Source organism: Gekko japonicus, unplaced genomic scaffold (assembly GCF_001447785.1).
Source record: "Gekko japonicus isolate JY-2015 unplaced genomic scaffold, Gekko_japonicus_V1.1 scaffold38, whole genome shotgun sequence".
In the NCBI taxonomy this organism is placed as follows: Eukaryota; Metazoa; Chordata; class Lepidosauria; order Squamata; family Gekkonidae; genus Gekko; species Gekko japonicus.
In genome coordinates, this window is record NW_015170276.1 from 782,955 (window position 1) to 800,936 (window position 17,982).

Genomic DNA, 17,982 nt, shown 5'->3' on the forward strand with positions numbered 1-17,982 from the left:
CAGCTGTGCCAGAGCTTGTGACTGACCCAAGGTCACATAAGCAGGTGCAAGTGGAGGAGTGGGGAATCAAACCCGGTTCTCCCAGATTAGAGTCCGCAAACTTAACCACTACACCAAACTGGCTCTCAGATTTAAGGCCCTTCAGGCAAGGACCTTTTTGCTAATGCTTACCTGTAAAGCCTTATACACAGATTTGGTGCTACACAAATAATAAAAACCAACTATAAAAAATGCAAGAGGAGCAATGAAGGATTTCCAAGGATGTTTGTATTGTGTTCCTGTGTCCCCAAGTCAAAGGAGTCAGGTTTACCAAAAAAAACCCCCAAAAAACACAAAAAACCCCAACTACTTTAAAATTGTCCATATGGGCTACTTAAGAATAACGATTCAACAGCTTGATGCTGGAGGCCACTGTGCAGGATCCCTGCCAAAAGCAAAAAGAAGCAGAGTTTTGCCACCCATGGAATCAAGTGGACTGAGGCCTGTTATTTCAAGAAACTCAGTAGCCATGAAACCTACTCACTTTGCTATCAGATATTTATGGCTTATACAGATAACAGAAGAAATCAGCTGTCTAAGGGCTACAGACACACAATTCTTCACAACTGCTCTATTTTGGAGAAATTCATATTTGTATTATTGATATGTTCAGCCATCTACAGAAATCAGGAGTACTTATGCTATACTGAAATCTTATTTGAATATGTCTTAAATGTATTTGGCATTCTCTGGGATTTCATCACAAGTACTTAAGAGGCATAGGTTTCAATTTCCGGTTTGAAAAGCCACTTAAAATACATTTTGTTTCACAAAGGCAGTTTATTGTGGAAAACAATAGATCAAGACAACTTATGACTAATAAGCGCACTAGCACTTCTACTAACATGTATTTATAGTAAGGTTACCAGATCAGAAAGATGGGGATACTCTTGTTCCATTCTAAGCCACCATGGTCTATTATGCCAAAGGCAGTTCATGTGCTATTTAGCTAAGCAGAAACCAATCATGTATCACCAGTGACTTTAAACACAAAAGTGTTCTAGATGACTCATATGGCAGCCTTACTTATTCAGTTTTGCTATTTATGCATCTAAACCTGTATTGTATAAAGAGCACCTTCCCTATGAGGAAAGGCTGAAGAATCTGGGACCTTTAAGTTTAGAAAAGAGACAACAATGGGGGTGGTGGTCATGATAGAGGTTTATAACATTATGCATAAGGTGGAGAGAGCTGATAAAGAGAAATGTTTCTCCCTCTCCCAAAATACTAAAACTCGAGGGCATCCAATGAAACTAATGAGCAGTAGGTTCTGGATGGACAAAAGAAAATACTGCTTTACACAGAGAGTGATTAAAATGTGGAATTTGCTGCCAGAGGATGTAGTGATGGCCACAGGAATAAACAGCTTTAAAAGGGGATTAAGATAGATTCATGGACGATAAGTCTATCAATGGCTCCTAGCCATGGTGAATGAGGGAAACCTCCACATTCAGAGGCATTAATCCTCTGAATCCCAGAGCCAGGAGGCAACATCACTGGAAGGCCTTGGCCTCTATGCCCTGTTGTTGGCCATCCAGAGGAACTGGTTGGCCATTGTGTGAGACAGGATGCTGGACTAGATGGACCACTGATCTGATTCAGCAAGGCTCTTACGTTCTTAAAGAGGAGAAAACAGCAAATATTGTGATTTACAAAATCTTGGTAAATTTTTGACAAAAAGTTAGCATTAAAAGATAAATACTGCCCTCTAGTGTGCAACTAGAAAGGAAAACTGGATTAGAGTTACATGAAGGTAGTGTGAAAAGTGGTGGAAGGAACATTAACAATTTGAGCAAAATTTTGCTTTTAGACATTGTTTTCTTGATATTACTCTAATTATCCTTTTAGATTGTACTTTTTTAACTTTATTCATCTTAGACCCTGTCTGTATCTTATTCTAATTTACCATCATATGCCATTAACAAATGGCATATGAGGGTAAATTTGAACAATTTGAGATATGCAGATGACGCCACATTACTGGCACAAAATAGTGAAGACTTGAAACAACTACCGATGAAGGGTAAAGCAGAAAGTGCCAAAGCAGGATTACAACTGAACAGTGGACACCAAGAAGACAAGAGTAATGACTACTGAAATTGAAATTATTCAAGATTTTCTATTCCTTAGCTCCTTCATCAATCAAAAGGGAGACTGCTACCAACAAGTCAGAATGAGACTGAGATTCACGCCATAGTATTCTCCACTACTATGTATGGGTGTGAAAGCTGAACAATGAAGAAAGCTGATAGGAATAAAGTTGATTTATTTGAAATGTGATGTTGGAGGAGAGTTCAAATCAAGTCTGAACTCTCTCTACAAGCTGAAATGACTAAACTGAGGCTATCATACCTGGGCACATTATAAGAAGACAAGACTCACTGGAAAAGACAATAATGACAGGAAAATTTGAAGGCAGCAGCAAAAGAGGAAGACCCAACATGAGACAGACTGACTCAACAAAAGAAGCCATGAGGGCCCTCAGTTTGCAAGACCTGAACAAGGCTGTAAACAATAGGATGTTCTGGAGATCATGAACTCATAAGATCGCTGTTAAGTTGCAAGCAACTTGACAGCACTTAACATACACACACAGTATGCGACACTCATTAAAATTTCAGTGTACGGGCAAACTGACTATAATGTAAGAGTAAATTAAATTACTGTATGGCTTCTATGTGGTTATTAACTATGCAATCCTACACAAAGTCAACCCAGTCTAAGCCCACTGACAGATATGTATTTATACTGCAGTAACTGCACAGAATTGCACTGTAAAGCTACAATCACAATCATGTGTATAGGAAACAGGTCCTACTTAACGCAGTTAAGACTTAATTCTGAGTAATCATGTGAAGAATTGTAGTACATGTCATTCTGATGGTTTTCTGTAACGAAATACATACTTTTTCAAAATTCCATGCTTACTCAAATCGTGAACCACAAACATCTCTTAAATGCTGAGAAAGAGCGAACAAACTTATTGTATGCTTAAGACTGTTACCACACTTATTTTGGAAGCCAACTTAATAATTATAAGCTTTGTCAGCTGGAAGTGCTGAGCTGTTTGTACTTCTCATCCCCAAATTAAAAAAAAAAAACCGAACTAGTGCAGATTTTAATCATTTTCAAAAAAAAGACAAATCTGATTAGAGAATTTAATAAGAACATAAGAATAAGAACATAAGAAGAGCCTTGCTAGATCAGACCAGTGATTCATCTAGTCCAGCATCCTGTCTCACACAGTGGCCAACCAATCACTCTGGAGGGCCAGCAATAGGGCTTCGAGGCCAAGGCCTTTCCCTAATATTCCTCCTGGCAGCAGCATTCAGAGGTTTACTGCCTCTGAACTTGGAGGTTCCTTTTAGCCACCATAGATAGTAACCACTGATATACTTATCCTCAATGAATCTGTCTAATAATGTTTTAAAGCTTCCCATGCTTGTGGCCATCACTGCATCCTCTGACAGTGAATTCCACATTTTAATCACTTGTGTTAAAGAAGTATTTCCTTTTGTTTTTCCTGAATCTACTATACATTAACTTTATTGGATGCCCTCAAATTCTAGTATTTTGGGAGAGGGAGGAAAAGTTTTGTCCAATCTCTCTGCCTTCTGCATAATTTTATAACCCTTTGTTAAGCCGCCGCCCCCTCCGGTTTAGTAATCTCTTTTCTATACTGAAAACTTCCAGACTCTATTGACTCTATTAGGCCCTTTGATCATCATGGTTGCCCTGTTTGGTATTTGTTTTTGCTATGTCTTCTTTGAGATACAGTGACCAGAACTGCACACATTATTCCAAAGGAGGCTGCACCATATATTTATACAGGGTTTCATTTATTTATAAGATTTTAAGATCTAACAGGGTTCTATATCATACAATGAAAACCCATTCTACTAGCAAGCATATCCAACATTGCCATCCTATGGAACAAAACAGAATAACAACAAAGGTGTCCATTATGTTGTCGAAGGTCCAAGGTACCCACTAGCTCTCTCTAGGGTTTATCTGCATGCACATTTTAGAAAGTCTGACCTCCTTTGTTCAAATTGCTATGCCGAACTCTGCAATTTCCATAGAGTAGTGTTTTCAGGAGGGAAAAACTTGAGAGGAAAAGTGTGTGTAACCTGTAATGCTGTCTGTCAGCTACCACATGAACTCTGGGGCTATATTCAGTCATTAGGTTAAGCTAACACAGAGCCTGAATAGGTATCAACCACAGCTTGACATGAGTCCAGAAACAAGCTGGGTTCATCTGCATTCAGGCTTAGAATGAGGTCTTGACATGATGTCTGCATGCGGCCCAAGTCAAAGTTGAAAGAAGGCACTGAAGAAGAGGGAGTGGGAGGCTCCTGCGATTTGTGCCATCTCCTCTGTAGCAGACTGGACAAAATGAGTAAAAGAGCTCTCACCCCCCAAGCTGTCACACAATTGTGGGAAGGAGAGGGTCTGTTTTTTTGGACTGAGGGTGACAGCCAAGGGGGGGGGGTCTCCCTGTTCATACGGCTACAGAGGGCAAGGAGCAAGGAACCTGAAACGTCTTCTTCCTCCATTGCTTCCACTGTCCCTGCATAGAAAATCACACAGAAACTACAACAGGCGCGGACCGCTGCTTCTAGAGCTATACAGCCACCCTACCCGATTCTTCCTGACACAATCTTACAAAAAAAAAAGTAGAAAAATCAATGACAACTGTTTTGTCAGGGGACAAGAACTAAATGGTCACAGAGGTGCTAATGGGCACTTTATGTCCAAAGAGACAAAATGTTTCTGTGGCTTTAAAAAAAGCCCTTCAGTGAATAAGCCTAAAGTCTTCAATAAGCCCATTTTTTTTCTCTTTCTCAAGGAAAAAATAAGCAAATTGTTTCACCATTTCTCAGCTCTCTGGTAGTTTAACAACTTGTGTAACAGACTGACCTAGAGGTTCCTAATACTAAGCATTCATTCCACTAATTACACTTACAAAAGAAACTTACTAAGTAGCAAAAATGCTAATCTATCCTCAAAACCCCAATTTGTAAGTAACAACAACACGTTTTCATCTATTCTTCAAACTAACCAGGATCAATGTTATGCACATTTATGGACCATGGGATCATACTGTTCATGAATAGTAAGTGGTCCACAAATTTTGGCCTGGCACAGCCCCAACCTACCCACAATTGCCACTGGCCCTTACACTCCCACAAGTCCACAGTCAGGAGAAGAAAACTCACAGCAGCCTTTTCTCTCATTTTGCGCAACCACCTTGTAATCAGGATCCTTCAAGTAAGGGCCAGAGCACTGACAAATCACAATATCTATCTCCTGAGTACATTTTTGTCCCATGCTTCCTCAAGGAGCACAGGGTGGCTTTCGCTTCTTCATTTTATCCTTGCAACAACCCCCTGAAGTAGGTTAGTCTTATTGGTTCACGGTCACCCAGTGAACTTCACGGGAGAGTGGAGATTTGAAAAGGGGGCCTTCTAACTACTAAACTACACCAGCTCAGCATCAAATCAGCAATCTGTCTACAAATGTTAATAGAAGAGGGCAGTGACAGACTCATTTCCACTGCAGTGCTTTAAAATCAACACAGAAAAGTTATTTTGCTCACTGGACGATTCCTGTAAGCATCCATAGACTGTTGGTGAGTACAGCATGAAGAAGACAGAAGTCCAAAGTTTGTATTCATTCTATGGAGGTTAATTTGATTTGTCTAGTTATAATTCTTGACAATAAACACTGTAGTAACCGCCTTCTCTCAATCTACAGAACAACAAAACAGAAGTGCTACTGGTGGAGGTGGAGGTCTGACCCAAAACTGGGTCCTGTTCTGGATGGGGTTGCAGTCCCCCTAAAGGAGCAGATTCACAGCTCGTTGGTGCTCCTGGACCCAGTTCTCCCGTTGGATAAACAGGTGGCAACTGTGGACAGGGGTGCCTTTCATCAACTTCAGATGGTAAGCCAGCTGCAGCCTGTGGGCAGGAAAGATCTTGCCACCAGCAAATGAAGACTTCTTTGTCTGATTGGTGTTCCCTTACTAGCTTTTATTAGCCCTCCTCCCTGTTCGTGTATTTTTATGTGTTTATATTATGTTTTAAATATTTTATATACATCTGTATTTTAAATGCTTTTTAATGTCTGGAATGTTTTAATGTCTGCCACTCTGGGGACCCTGAATTGGGTAGAAAGCCGGAATTGAAATATTTTAAATAAATAAATAAAATATTATACAGCTGGCAGGGTTTAAAGCAGTATTTTGCTTCCTACTTGGATTATATGATTTGCCAGAGAATCAGAAACAGAAGACTGTAAATAGTCAGATAGAAGGAATAGCAAACAAAAAGGTAAACTGGCCAAAATATGAAACTAGACAACTGTTGACCAGAAATTTTAGGAACTATGGCGAACGTTCACACTGTCAGAATTGAAATGAAGATTTTAAAGCAGGCAGCAAACAGCTCATGACAGTGTTTTGGAAAATGCATCGAACATCAGAAGTACTGGGCTGGGCTTCTGTGTCTTCAACAAGCTTAACAAGTAGAAGTTCAACAGATGAAGCCTCCCCCAGCTTCTGTCCCTTCATGCAGGGGAAGAAATGTGCATGCTGAATTTCTGTCCATCGCATCATTTTTAAACACATAGAAGTCTTCCCTTCCCCACCTCTTAATTTTCAACCATATTTAGCTTTGTCTTCTGCTTTATAGATAGAGGTCATTATTCCTTCACAGGCAGTATAACTACTATCTTTCAGGTATGTTGTAGGGCTATCTTTCGGCTATGCTCCTGCAGAGTGCAGGGGGTTGGACTAGATGACCTGCAAGGTCCCTTCCAACATTTTATGATTCTATTATTCTAGTTACTCCTGTGCCCTTAAAAAGAAGAAAACATTAAAATGAAACAGTCTTTCTCATTACTGCATCTGCATTTATTGAAATTCTGCTTGTCATGAGACATTTAAAAACACAAGTCCCACCACAAATAAAGGTATGAACACTGTTAGAAAAAGTCACCCTTGTTTAGCTTTTGTTTTGTTTTTCAGAAGGGAAACCATTATTACAAAGCACTTTAAATAAATGGGAAGGGGGAAGCTTCTGTTGCTGACACTTTTAACATTTTATATTAATTCCTAGGCATTTCCATGGCTCTGTCCAGCCTGCCCCCCATGCAAACACAGGGAAAATCTACAAATGCTGTCAGTTACCTGGAGACCTACTATGATAAAATTAAAAATATATTACCTTGTTTCATGTCATGTTTTATAGAAAAGAAGTGGCACAAGCAACTTCAGCTGCTTCTTCCCCTCTCTAAAATGTTGTGTGAAAAAAGACCCAAGGAATTTCAAGAGGGAAAGGTTTAGTCTCTCATGCCAAGCAGAGATCTTCTCTAAGGGTTACTATAATGCATGGAGAACTGGGGGGTGGGGATCTTTATACTGGCCAAGGACATGGGCAAAGGAGGGGTAGTTGCCCCAGGTGACCTGGCAAGAGGATTTGTGAACTACTGCTTATGAAGGCAAGGTGGAACCCAGTTCACCTGTTCATCACAGTGACAAAACTGAAGTACAACTGAAAAGCCATTCACATAATGCTTTTCTATTTCATACAAACTGCAATGTGATATATGGAAAAAGTGATCCTCCAGGATACTGCTGCCACCATTACCCTTTGTCTCCTGTCTTTCCAGCCTGACAGACCTCTCGTAAGCCCAAGAAAGAGACAGGGATAGCCTTTGCAAGTGCCTGGCTTTTTATGGTACAGCCACTGGGAAGACACTCTACAGGGCCCGAGAGACTCTTGGCAAGGGAAAAGGGGAAGAGTTGGTCAGCCATTATTATATCTACCCCTGTAAAAATGGGCAACAGGGAACTGGAACACCAAATGGAAAGCCTTAGAGACAGCTACCACTTCCAAGCAAGGAAGCAAACATTGCAAATTCTGTTCCTGACCCAAGTACGTAAATATGAAAACACTCTAAAATATATATATTTCCTTTTGGTAATACACCTCATTTATATACAGTGTAACCTACTAAATTATTCAACTGTGAACAGTGTTTATGAGAAATCCCATCCTTTCATAGTTCCAAGAATTTGAAATGTACAGCCAAGCCTTCTGAGACTTTCAGTTCTAACAGGCAGATCTTTCCAAAGAACACAGCTTCATATTTACAAAGCAGTTTGAAAAATCAACATGCCTGTGTTCTTCTAGCATAGTACAAATTCATTACACATACATTGTGCATGCTGTTCAAGATCTCAGCTCACGACAGAGAATGCCAACACAATAAAACTTTAAGCTTTTCCTCCCTTTAGAGTAAAATAACAATAAACAGAGGAGTAATGTACCTTTTTAAAAACTTTTCCAGATGGCTGGATTTCATCTTCTTCCTTTAAGATTTCCCGTGTTCCCAAGAGTTTCTTATCGTTGAATTTACTTGTGGCATACTTGAAAACTTTGTCAAGCGTATCACATCCAGGATATAACACAGATGCTAAACAATGCAAACTGTTAACAGATCTGTATGCACTACCTGGCTTGTTATTCACTGGTTTTGCTTTGATTTGCCTTGATTTGGCGATGACATATCTCGATCCCGAAAATATATACCATGGGATATAGGTTATAATTGTATATATCAGGATTACAAACTTTATAACATGAAGAAGAAAAGGGTTGATATTATGCTGTAGCTTCATTGTGTCCATTTTTGAAGAATATACACTACACAGAACAGCTTGACAAAAATATCACATAAAGTTCAACAAAGTCCTGAAACAGAAAGGAGACAAAGAAAATATATTCTCATATATTGAAAGCACTTATTTGATCATTTCTGGTCACAAAAATACTTAAGAGCTTTTTGGACTGAAATCACACTTATTTTAAGAAAAATATAAACATCAAATATAAACAGAAAGCCAAACAGTAACGGAAGACTACTATTAAATATTTTACCAGTTCTTTCAAACATGGGCCCTTGACCCACCACTTAAAAACATATGAAGTACAGGACTAGGACATATCTTTTTTAGATCCCCCTAAGATCAGGGTTTGGGACCAGCTATAAGTTAGGACTGTAAGCACTGGGTGGATGAACCATTACCAGATAGTCCAGGCATCTTAAACCCAGACCCATGACTGGTAGTGCAATCCTAAACAGAGTTATGCCCTTGTAAATCCACTAAAGTCAACTGACTCAGAAGGGTGCAACCCTGCTTAGGGTTCACTTTTGGAGAAGCAGAACATGTCTTGGGCTCACCTTACCCTTCATCTCCTCTCCTACATGGAGTCTCTCCTGTAACTGATGCTTGAATTAATTTTAACAAGTTTGCCAATTCAGACACTATGGAGAACTGTAGTTAGAAATTATTTAACAGGGGAGCATCTGAACTTGTGGCACACCTAAAACTTGATTTGGTGGACTAGGTTTGTAATGTATACATTAAAACTATTTGTTTGTATCCCTATGTGCAAGATGTGCTGATGCAGACAAATAAAAAACCTATGTATTATTTCAATAAGATTTCTTGTCCATTTTCTTAAACCTGTATTGAAATAAATTTCCCAGGCATAAAACATAGATTCTGTCCAAATATCTCACATTTCCAAGCATGAGCATCAAATTTTTCAGAATCCAAATAACCAGGTACTCAGGAATGTCGTTTCAGAGGCTTGGATCCACCAGAGTGTTTCCACAGACAGAAAGATTTCTACTCACAGAGTGCAACTGGGGACCCCAGCAATTGGGGGGGGGGCAAGAAAGATACATTTCATGGACAGAAACCATCCACAGAAATGATCTACTTTGATGCAGTATGAGAAAGGTGCAGAGAGATTTCAGAAGGGTAGCCGAGGACTCACACCAGGGTTTAAAATCCCAACCCTGCCACTTGTTTTAAGAGCATTGGTTCAGATGTTTTTTATAACTAGAACAATGCTACATTTGTATACAATAATAGAGACTGTGTTTTAGCACAAACTTGAAAAACTATTTATAAAAAAGTATTTGTCTTCCCCAAACTGGACTTTTCCAGCCTAAGATTCAGGAAGAATATCATAAGAGATTATATCTTGTTCTTGGTAATCAATATATTATACTGCTATACAAAATAACCAATAACTGTGACTTTTCATGGATGTGACAGGTTCAACACACAGAACCCAAAAAACTATTACTTAGATTAAAAATTAGGAATATCTAGTCCCCCCCTTCTTCCTTCTGCACCAGAACAGCATGCACTGCAGGGAAATATGGAAGGGAATTTCCTACTACAAACCTCACTTCCTCACCAGACCCCACCAACTGGACACAGAAGTGCATGTAAACTCTGCCATGCACTGCGGATAGACTGAATTTTCCCCTTATGTTTTAGCAATTTGGGTCATTATTTAATTAAAGACAAATACAAACAAAATCTGTGCAGCGCACAATAGCAAGATCATAAGCTTACTTTTCATTGCAAATTATTAATTTGGTGGTAGGAAAGATTTCCAAAGTGTGCTAGCGAAGGTTTCCACTTTCATACTTCCACACAGTCCTTGGTTACAAACAGGAAGGGGTATATTTTTAAACACTGAGAAATTACTCAAATTCAGGAAAAATAATAGTATTTAAGTTTCTTACTTGTTCACCTTGGCTACCGAGCCATATTGCTATCTGATGCAGCCATTTAACGCCTGTTTAGTTCACTGGCAGAACTTGCATTGCCACCTTCTCTAGTAGCTGTAATAAAAAAAATAACAGCACATTTTAGAAGAGTAATGCAAAGTGTAAATACCTAAGTGATGGAAAGAAATGCTGTCAATTTTAAAAATGTTAAAAATAAATCTTATTGTAAAAAGCCAAAAGCAATTTGGTGGGATAAAAGTTTTATAAATAACTCTGCCAACAGCCAGTCCAAGGGCTTGTGAGAGGCTGTACTTCTACCCTACCAGGTGGAACCCCACCAAAAGAAAATCAGCTTGCTCCCAATTGGACATAACTGCCCGTCTCATTTTGACACTAACAACCTGAGCTCCACTCTTCTACCCACTACTCATTTTTCCTAATATGTCTTACAATTTAGTCTGAAAGCCTGAGTTCTTACAATAATGTCCTTTCAGTGATGCGAGTTATTTTGGAAGATGTCTAAGAAGTAGAACACAAATGTAATGAATAATCAAGAATGCACTGAAAATCTAGATCACTGGTTCCCAAAGTGGGCAATATCACCCCCTGGGGGGCACTGGAATGGTCTAGGTGGGCGGTAGGAGCCTTGGATGCAAATTTGTCACTGCATCTTCTTGTCCACTTCTTGAAGGTAGATTTCCGGGGGTGGGTGGCGCTGAGTAATTTCTTTTCTGAAAAGGTGGCGGTAGGCCAAATAAGTTTGGGAACCTCTGATCTAGATGATAAGCCATGTTAAATTTCAGTACAATACAAAATCTGTAGGGCTTTATGGATGGCACTTCCATGTTAGATCCCTTCAAGTCCGGCTTTCACCCAGGCCATGGGATGGAGATGGCACTGGTCGCCAATGTTCCCTCTAAGCTATGGAGTCCTGTGAGCAAAAATTCTACTCTGTGAGCTGCTGGCATTAAAGTTGTGAGGGAGCGATTTGGCTGCTGCATAAATTAGTTTGCTCTGGAGCCATCCTTCTTGAGCAAAGACAAAAATGTGTGAGCCGAAGGCTAAAAAACTGTGAGCTAGCTCACACTAACTCAGCTTAGAGGGAACAGTGCTGGTCGCCCTCACGAACGGTTGTGTTGTTGCTGTTGGACCTGTCGGCGGCATTCAACATGGTCAACCATCAGTTACTGATCCACCACCTCGCCAACACTGGGATTCAGGGGCTTGCCTTGCAATGGCTCACCTCCTCTCTCCAAGGTCGGGGACAAAGGGTGGCTCTCGAGGATCAGCTGTCTCGAAGGCACCCACTGATTTGTGGAGTGCCCCAAGGGCTTTTCCCCGATGTTATTTAACATCTATATGTGCCCCCTTGCCCAGATTGCCCGGAAGCATGGGCTGGGATGTCACCAATATGCAGCTATATCTGTTGTTGTACAATCAGTCTGACTCTAGACCAGATCTGGACCTGGGGCTACAAGCTGTGGCTGGTTGGCTTAGTCTGATTTAAATTTAATCCAAAGAAGATGGAGGTCCTGTGCCTGAGTTGGAGCAGGCCGGGGTTAGGGATCCCACCACCGGCCTTCAATGTCAGTGCCGAAGGTTAGGAGTTTGGGAGTACTCCTGGACACCTCCTTAACAATGGAGGCCCAGGCAGCAGCCACTGCTAAGGCAGCCTTTTACCATCTTTGGCTGATTAGGCAGTTGGTTCCCTTCCTTGAAAGCAATGATCTGGCAACAGTGATCCACGCAATGGTCACCTCGAGATTGGACTACTGTAATGCTCTCTACATGGGGCTGCCCTTGTCACAAATCCGGAAGCTGCAGCTGGTGCAAAATGCCACAGCCAGGCTGCTGATGGGTCTCCCTTTGCGGGAACATATCCAGCCTGTGCTGAAGGCATTGCACTTGCTACCAATAGCATACCAAATTCGCTTCAAGGTGCTGGTTTTAACCGTAGTCCTATATGGTCTGGGGCCTACTTACCTGAGGGACCACCTTTCCCCACATGTTCCCCAGAGAGCACTGTGGTTGGGGACTCAAAATTGTTCGGCCCTCCCTGGATCCAAAGATGCCAGGCTGGCCTCTGCCAGGGCCAGGGCTTTTTCAATAGCAGCTCTGTACTGGTGGAATGAGATCCTGGAAGACATCAGAGCCCTGCGGGACCTCTTACCGTTCTGCAGGGCCTGCAAAACGGAGCTCTTCCACCAGGCCTTTGATTAGGAGCCGCTTCCAACAACCAAACTGTGGTAATGCCCCTATACTACTCCCAACCGCCTGTGACAGCCTCTATAAATGGTCTGATAAGATGTTTACCAACTCTGGCTATACTCCTTTGTGACCATCCCACCATGGACTACTGGGATTTCTACGTAATATCATACCGCCACTAGCACTTTATTTTGTCATTGTATATGATTTTTACGATGTTTATAATTTGTGTTTTAATGTATTTTAACTCTTAATGTAAGCCACCCTGAGCCTGCCTTGGTAGGGAGGGATATAAATTGAATTAAATAGAACAACATCAACAACAACAATACAACAGTATGTAGCAAATACAGTGATATATGGTATAGTGGTTGGAGTCCAATCAGGACTGGAGAGCTTTGCCAAGTATTCGCTATCACATACAAAGCTCTTGCCTTGGTTCCTCATATCCCGAGAACCGCCTCTCTCCTATGCTCCATCACAACAGCTTCACTCATCTGAGCAGGGCCTTCTGCAGGTGCCACCCTGCAAACAGGCAAAAATCATCAAGTGCCCGTACACATGCATTCTGTGTTGTGGTCCCCACCTTATGGAATTGCCTGCCTGATGAGGTTAGGACTGCTCTTACTCTCCTGGCTTCCTGCAAATTATGAAAAAGAGGGCTTTTGTACACAGGTAACAGGGATGTACTCTAATGAAATGATTCAGAAAAATGCTTTGATAAAGGGATGGGGACTGTGGACTATACTACTGTGTATAATACGTAAAGTCTGTTGCTATAAGTATGCTCTTGCTATACAATTTCTGCACTGTTTAACATATCATGTTCAAATACTTATTGGATTTCTGCTTGTCTTCAGATTTCTGCAATCCGAACCCTACTGCACTGTTTATTGGATGTCCCATCCTGTTGAACGTATTGACTTATACTATGCAATCCACCTTGAGTCTTAGTGGGAAAGGCAAGCTATAAATAAGGTAAATAAATGTAAATAAATAAAGCTTGTCTTGTGTATCTGAGAAAAAAACAGAAGCTATGACAATTATATTAGTTTTCTTTTAAAATGAAGAATTAGCACATCTGAGAAAATTATTAAATTCATTTAATTGCAGCAGTTGGGATTGGATAAGGAAGTAATTTTGCCAGTTTATTTCAGGCAGAAATTTAATTTATCAGATGTGCCAATTTAAAAAGTTTGCATACTGATTTACAGTTTGTAATCCGCAACCACAATCCGAGACAGAGTTAGAAAGTAACAGATCCTTGTAGACATAAGTAGTTTAAATCTGCTTAACCTTGTGCTGGATTGTGGCCTGTAACTTTAGACTACAGCTCAGTTCTCAAGTCACTTGCTCTGGAGCACGGATGGAAAAACTGGTTGCATTTGTGTATTCAGTACATTTTTAAAAATCCTGCCCTTCCTCCAAGGAGTTCAGGGCAGTGTACACCGTTTTCCCTTCCACCACTGTATCCTCACAAGGGTCGTGTGCGGCAAGCTGGCCCAAGGCCACCCAGTGAACTTCATGACCGAGTAGGGATCTGAACCTGGCTCTCCCAGATCCTAATCTGAAACTCCACCCTGGCACTGAATTCTAAGAAGTCTGCCACTAGTCCAGTTGGTCTGTATCACCTTTGCCCCCCCTCCCCAAAACAGCACTACCCCGAGGTGCCTTTACAAATTCAGTAGCACGATGGCATGTTCAAGGCCTTGCTGCTTGAAGCACCCATTTTTGAATCTATCTGAAGTCATACTGCAACAAAGCAATGTATTTTAACAACATTGTTGTGATGACCCTTTTATGCCTTAAAGTAACTAGGGTTACTGGTGCTTGTGAAGAGTGGTCTGAACAGTGTGGGGGGAGGCTAAGGGAGGCCATCACCTCAAGGGCAGCACAGGCCCCTGCCTATTGCATGATTTGTCTTTATTCTCTCAATATGCATTCTTTTTCTCCTTTAATTAAGGAGGCTGGTACTATGGCACCCCTCCAGGAACTCCTGTTCTAAGAAAGTAAATAAAAAACGGCATGTTCTGCACTTTATGTTGCTCATAACCACTGTGTACAGTACAGTATATTTTCTGATACATATTAATGAGATCTCCAGCACTACACCGACCAGTTCCACAGAAGTCAGTAAAGCTTACTTTAGGAGAAAATGCATCAAAGTTTCTAGCAAAAACAAGGTTTGGAAAAACAAAGGGGTGACAGGGGAAAAAAAAAATCATGTTCTTGCTAATCTCTCCAGATCAAGTCAGTTGAAATTTAGTCAGGTGTTCTGAGAAACTGCCTGACTGTTGCTAGAGTTGATCCCTATTACCCAAGAGAATCTGTGATTTTACCCATTACTTTTAGAAGTCCACTTATTAAATGGGGGTGGGGGTGGGAATCCATTAAAAATGTGTTTACCAACTGATCTGATAATTTTGTAACAAACAATAAAGCACAAAGCATCAAGTCAAAGAAACCTTAAATGACTTCTCATTGTTGTTGTTGGTACTGACAGGACAGTTTCCCCGACCCTTAGTCTCAGCTGGAGTTGCCACGGATATCACTGTCAAAATCTGAAAGACAAAAAACTTAGAATTAAATAAAGTAATTATAAAACTGTAACTAAGTGCTGCCCTTTTACCTAAACAAATGCAGTAACCTAACACTCATACACAGAAGAGAAAAAGTCTTCATCAGGCCAGTTCAGAAATAATATATCAGTCCACTTGATTTATTTGGGTGGGTATCCTAATAATGTGGCTCAACAAGAACTCAGGGACACTTACAACTAGAGAAACATGAACTTCTCCCTGACTAAGTAAACTGCAACACATACCAATTCCAAGTTCAACCACTTCATCACAACAACTGCTGTAAGTGCAGCAACCACTTATGCTCACTGACTTCTAGCCTGTGGCTAGATGGCCATGTGCATCTGCCAGCATATGCAGAATTCAACATTTGGAATGGTATAACTAGCTTGCTAAAATCCTGCTTTGTGTTGATAGATATACATAGCTACCCATGGGCTGGGAGCTGGCACTGGCAGGACTTCCAAATGATTTTCCTATGCCACTATACTGTCAATAATCACAGAGAAACAGTCAAAGTCACAACAGCCTATATGGTTGAAAACTAGCCTCACTGAAGCCAAGCAGTAGCTGGAAGACAGACGTCTTAGAAAACCCTATTTAAATAGCCTTAAAGTTTATGATGGGAAAAGGTAGGATATAAATATAACAATGATTATGTATTTCTCAAAACAAACAAAACCATTCTGTACTTAATGTGATATAGTGATTAGAGTGTCAGACTAGGATCTATGATACCCAAGTTCTAATGTCAGCTATACCAAGGAAGCTTGCTGAAAGAAAGGAGAATGATATAAGCCTCTTTGGATCCCCATTTGGGAGAAAGATGGGGTATAAATGAAATAGATAAATATAAATAACAGTCAATGAGAATACAATTTTGGACATGAAATAACAACAGGATTAAAGCCCCCCTCCCCCCAAATTTTAAGCCCCCCCCCCCCCCGCAACAGGTCAAATACACTTGAAATCCAGCATCTCCATCCATTTTGCCCAAACCTGGTTAAGACTACTTGTCTACAAGACAGTACGGCAAGTATCAGAACTGCAAAAGATTACATGCAGTAAGAATGAGAATTTAGTATTGCAATTTGTCTTTTATGAGCAAACAAAAGGTTTACTTTCTTAGCTCAGGCAAAGTAACTAGAATTGACCTGAGGAGGAGGCTTATTTAATTTCAAAATTAACCTAGATTTCTAGGAACTCAAAGCAATCAAGAACTCAGTACGAGACAGTTCTGAATCTTTGGAGATTATTTTACTTTGAGATAAAATTGGAAGACATTAATTAATCAGTTTTAAATAAAACAATTTACTTGCAACTGAGAAAACATTACTACAGCTTCTGACCTTGAACTGCTCTGACCAGTTACAGCAGCTTCAATAGAGACTGCCCACAGTCTTCACTCTCTCCTACCTTTCAAACACAGCATGGCATGGGCCAGTGACAGGCAACCCACAACTGGCCCATGCTATACTCGACGTCCTAGGTATGCTGTGTCTGCTGGGGTTCAGCTGCAGAAAGATATATGGATCACACCTAACAGGTTAAAGGACTCAGTACTGTACCTGATACAGGATTAACTTTATCTCTGTTTGTAAATTTACAGGGGGCATCATGTTAGCTGGTGACGAAAGCAATATACTGGACCAGACTGTCTGATCCAACCAAGTAATTAGTTTCTTCTTATGATTAGGGCAAACAAATCCCCCTGAAATTAACAGAATTTGAAGCACAATTCTAAACATCTCTCCAAAGCAAATTACATTGAGTTCATTAGTGCTTCCTTGCTGGTAGAACATTTAGGACAGCAGACTTGCAGCACTAAGCATACAGTCAACTGTGTCTTACAGCCTGATCCTATGCATGTTTACTCAGAAGACCTGAGATCAATGGGGCTGACTCCCAAGCAGGTGGGTATAGGACTTGAACACATATGATCAGGTCTCTAGATATTTCAATAGGCAAAGTTTCCTTCAGCATTAGAGGTACATGGCCAACTGGCCTGGAAACAAATGTCATGTCCCTTTAAAAGAAATGGGCAGCTTAAAACTTTTCATGGCATGGAGGTAAATAACAATACCTGGTAAAAAACATCCCATTAAGCCTCTGTGATTGTCCCCATGGCAAGACATTTTTTTATTTCTGCAGGCAGTTAGCAATCCTATTTATAGGCCATATGCCAGAATACTGAACTGAATACTACGTTTATATAACAGTCACATTAAGTGTTACCATTCAGATGTGTTTTACATGTTGAAAAATCTCCTTTAAAGTACTTACTATTGATCAGTAAAGACTTTGTATCACAATTTACATGTATGATAACAGGAATGATTTTCTTGACCGGCTACTGTTTTTACAAAATTACTACTACTGTTTAAAGACCACCTTCATCCCAATCCATACTGCAAGCACAAGGCTAAAGAGAATTTGTCACAATTTTTGGCTACAGCAGGACAGAAATTTATTCTAATGAATCCAGTTTATTGGCTATTCTATTTTTTGCTATTACTGCATATTCATAATACAAGTGGTTACCTAACACACACACCCTTAA

At 40.4% G+C, this 17,982-nt stretch overlaps 1 protein-coding gene across 2 annotated transcripts in view; it reads right to left on the minus strand.

Annotated features, from left to right (window-relative positions):
• The window catches only part of ACSL3 (acyl-CoA synthetase long-chain family member 3), a 98,708-nt gene that overhangs the window by 50,613 nt on the left and 30,113 nt on the right, over positions 1–17,982 (minus strand). The window contains exons 2-4 of one of the 2 annotated variants that reach the window (XM_015417639.1): positions 15,309–15,404; positions 10,651–10,749; positions 8,372–8,795 (exon numbers count right to left, since the gene is read on the minus strand). In XM_015417639.1, coding sequence (XP_015273125.1) covers positions 8,372–8,731 — 360 coding nt within the window. In that variant the 5' untranslated portion in view covers positions 8,732–8,795; positions 10,651–10,749; positions 15,309–15,404. The remainder of the gene's footprint in view (positions 1–8,371; positions 8,796–10,650; positions 10,750–15,308; positions 15,405–17,982) is intronic. The other variant, XM_015417640.1, reaches the window with a different exon arrangement.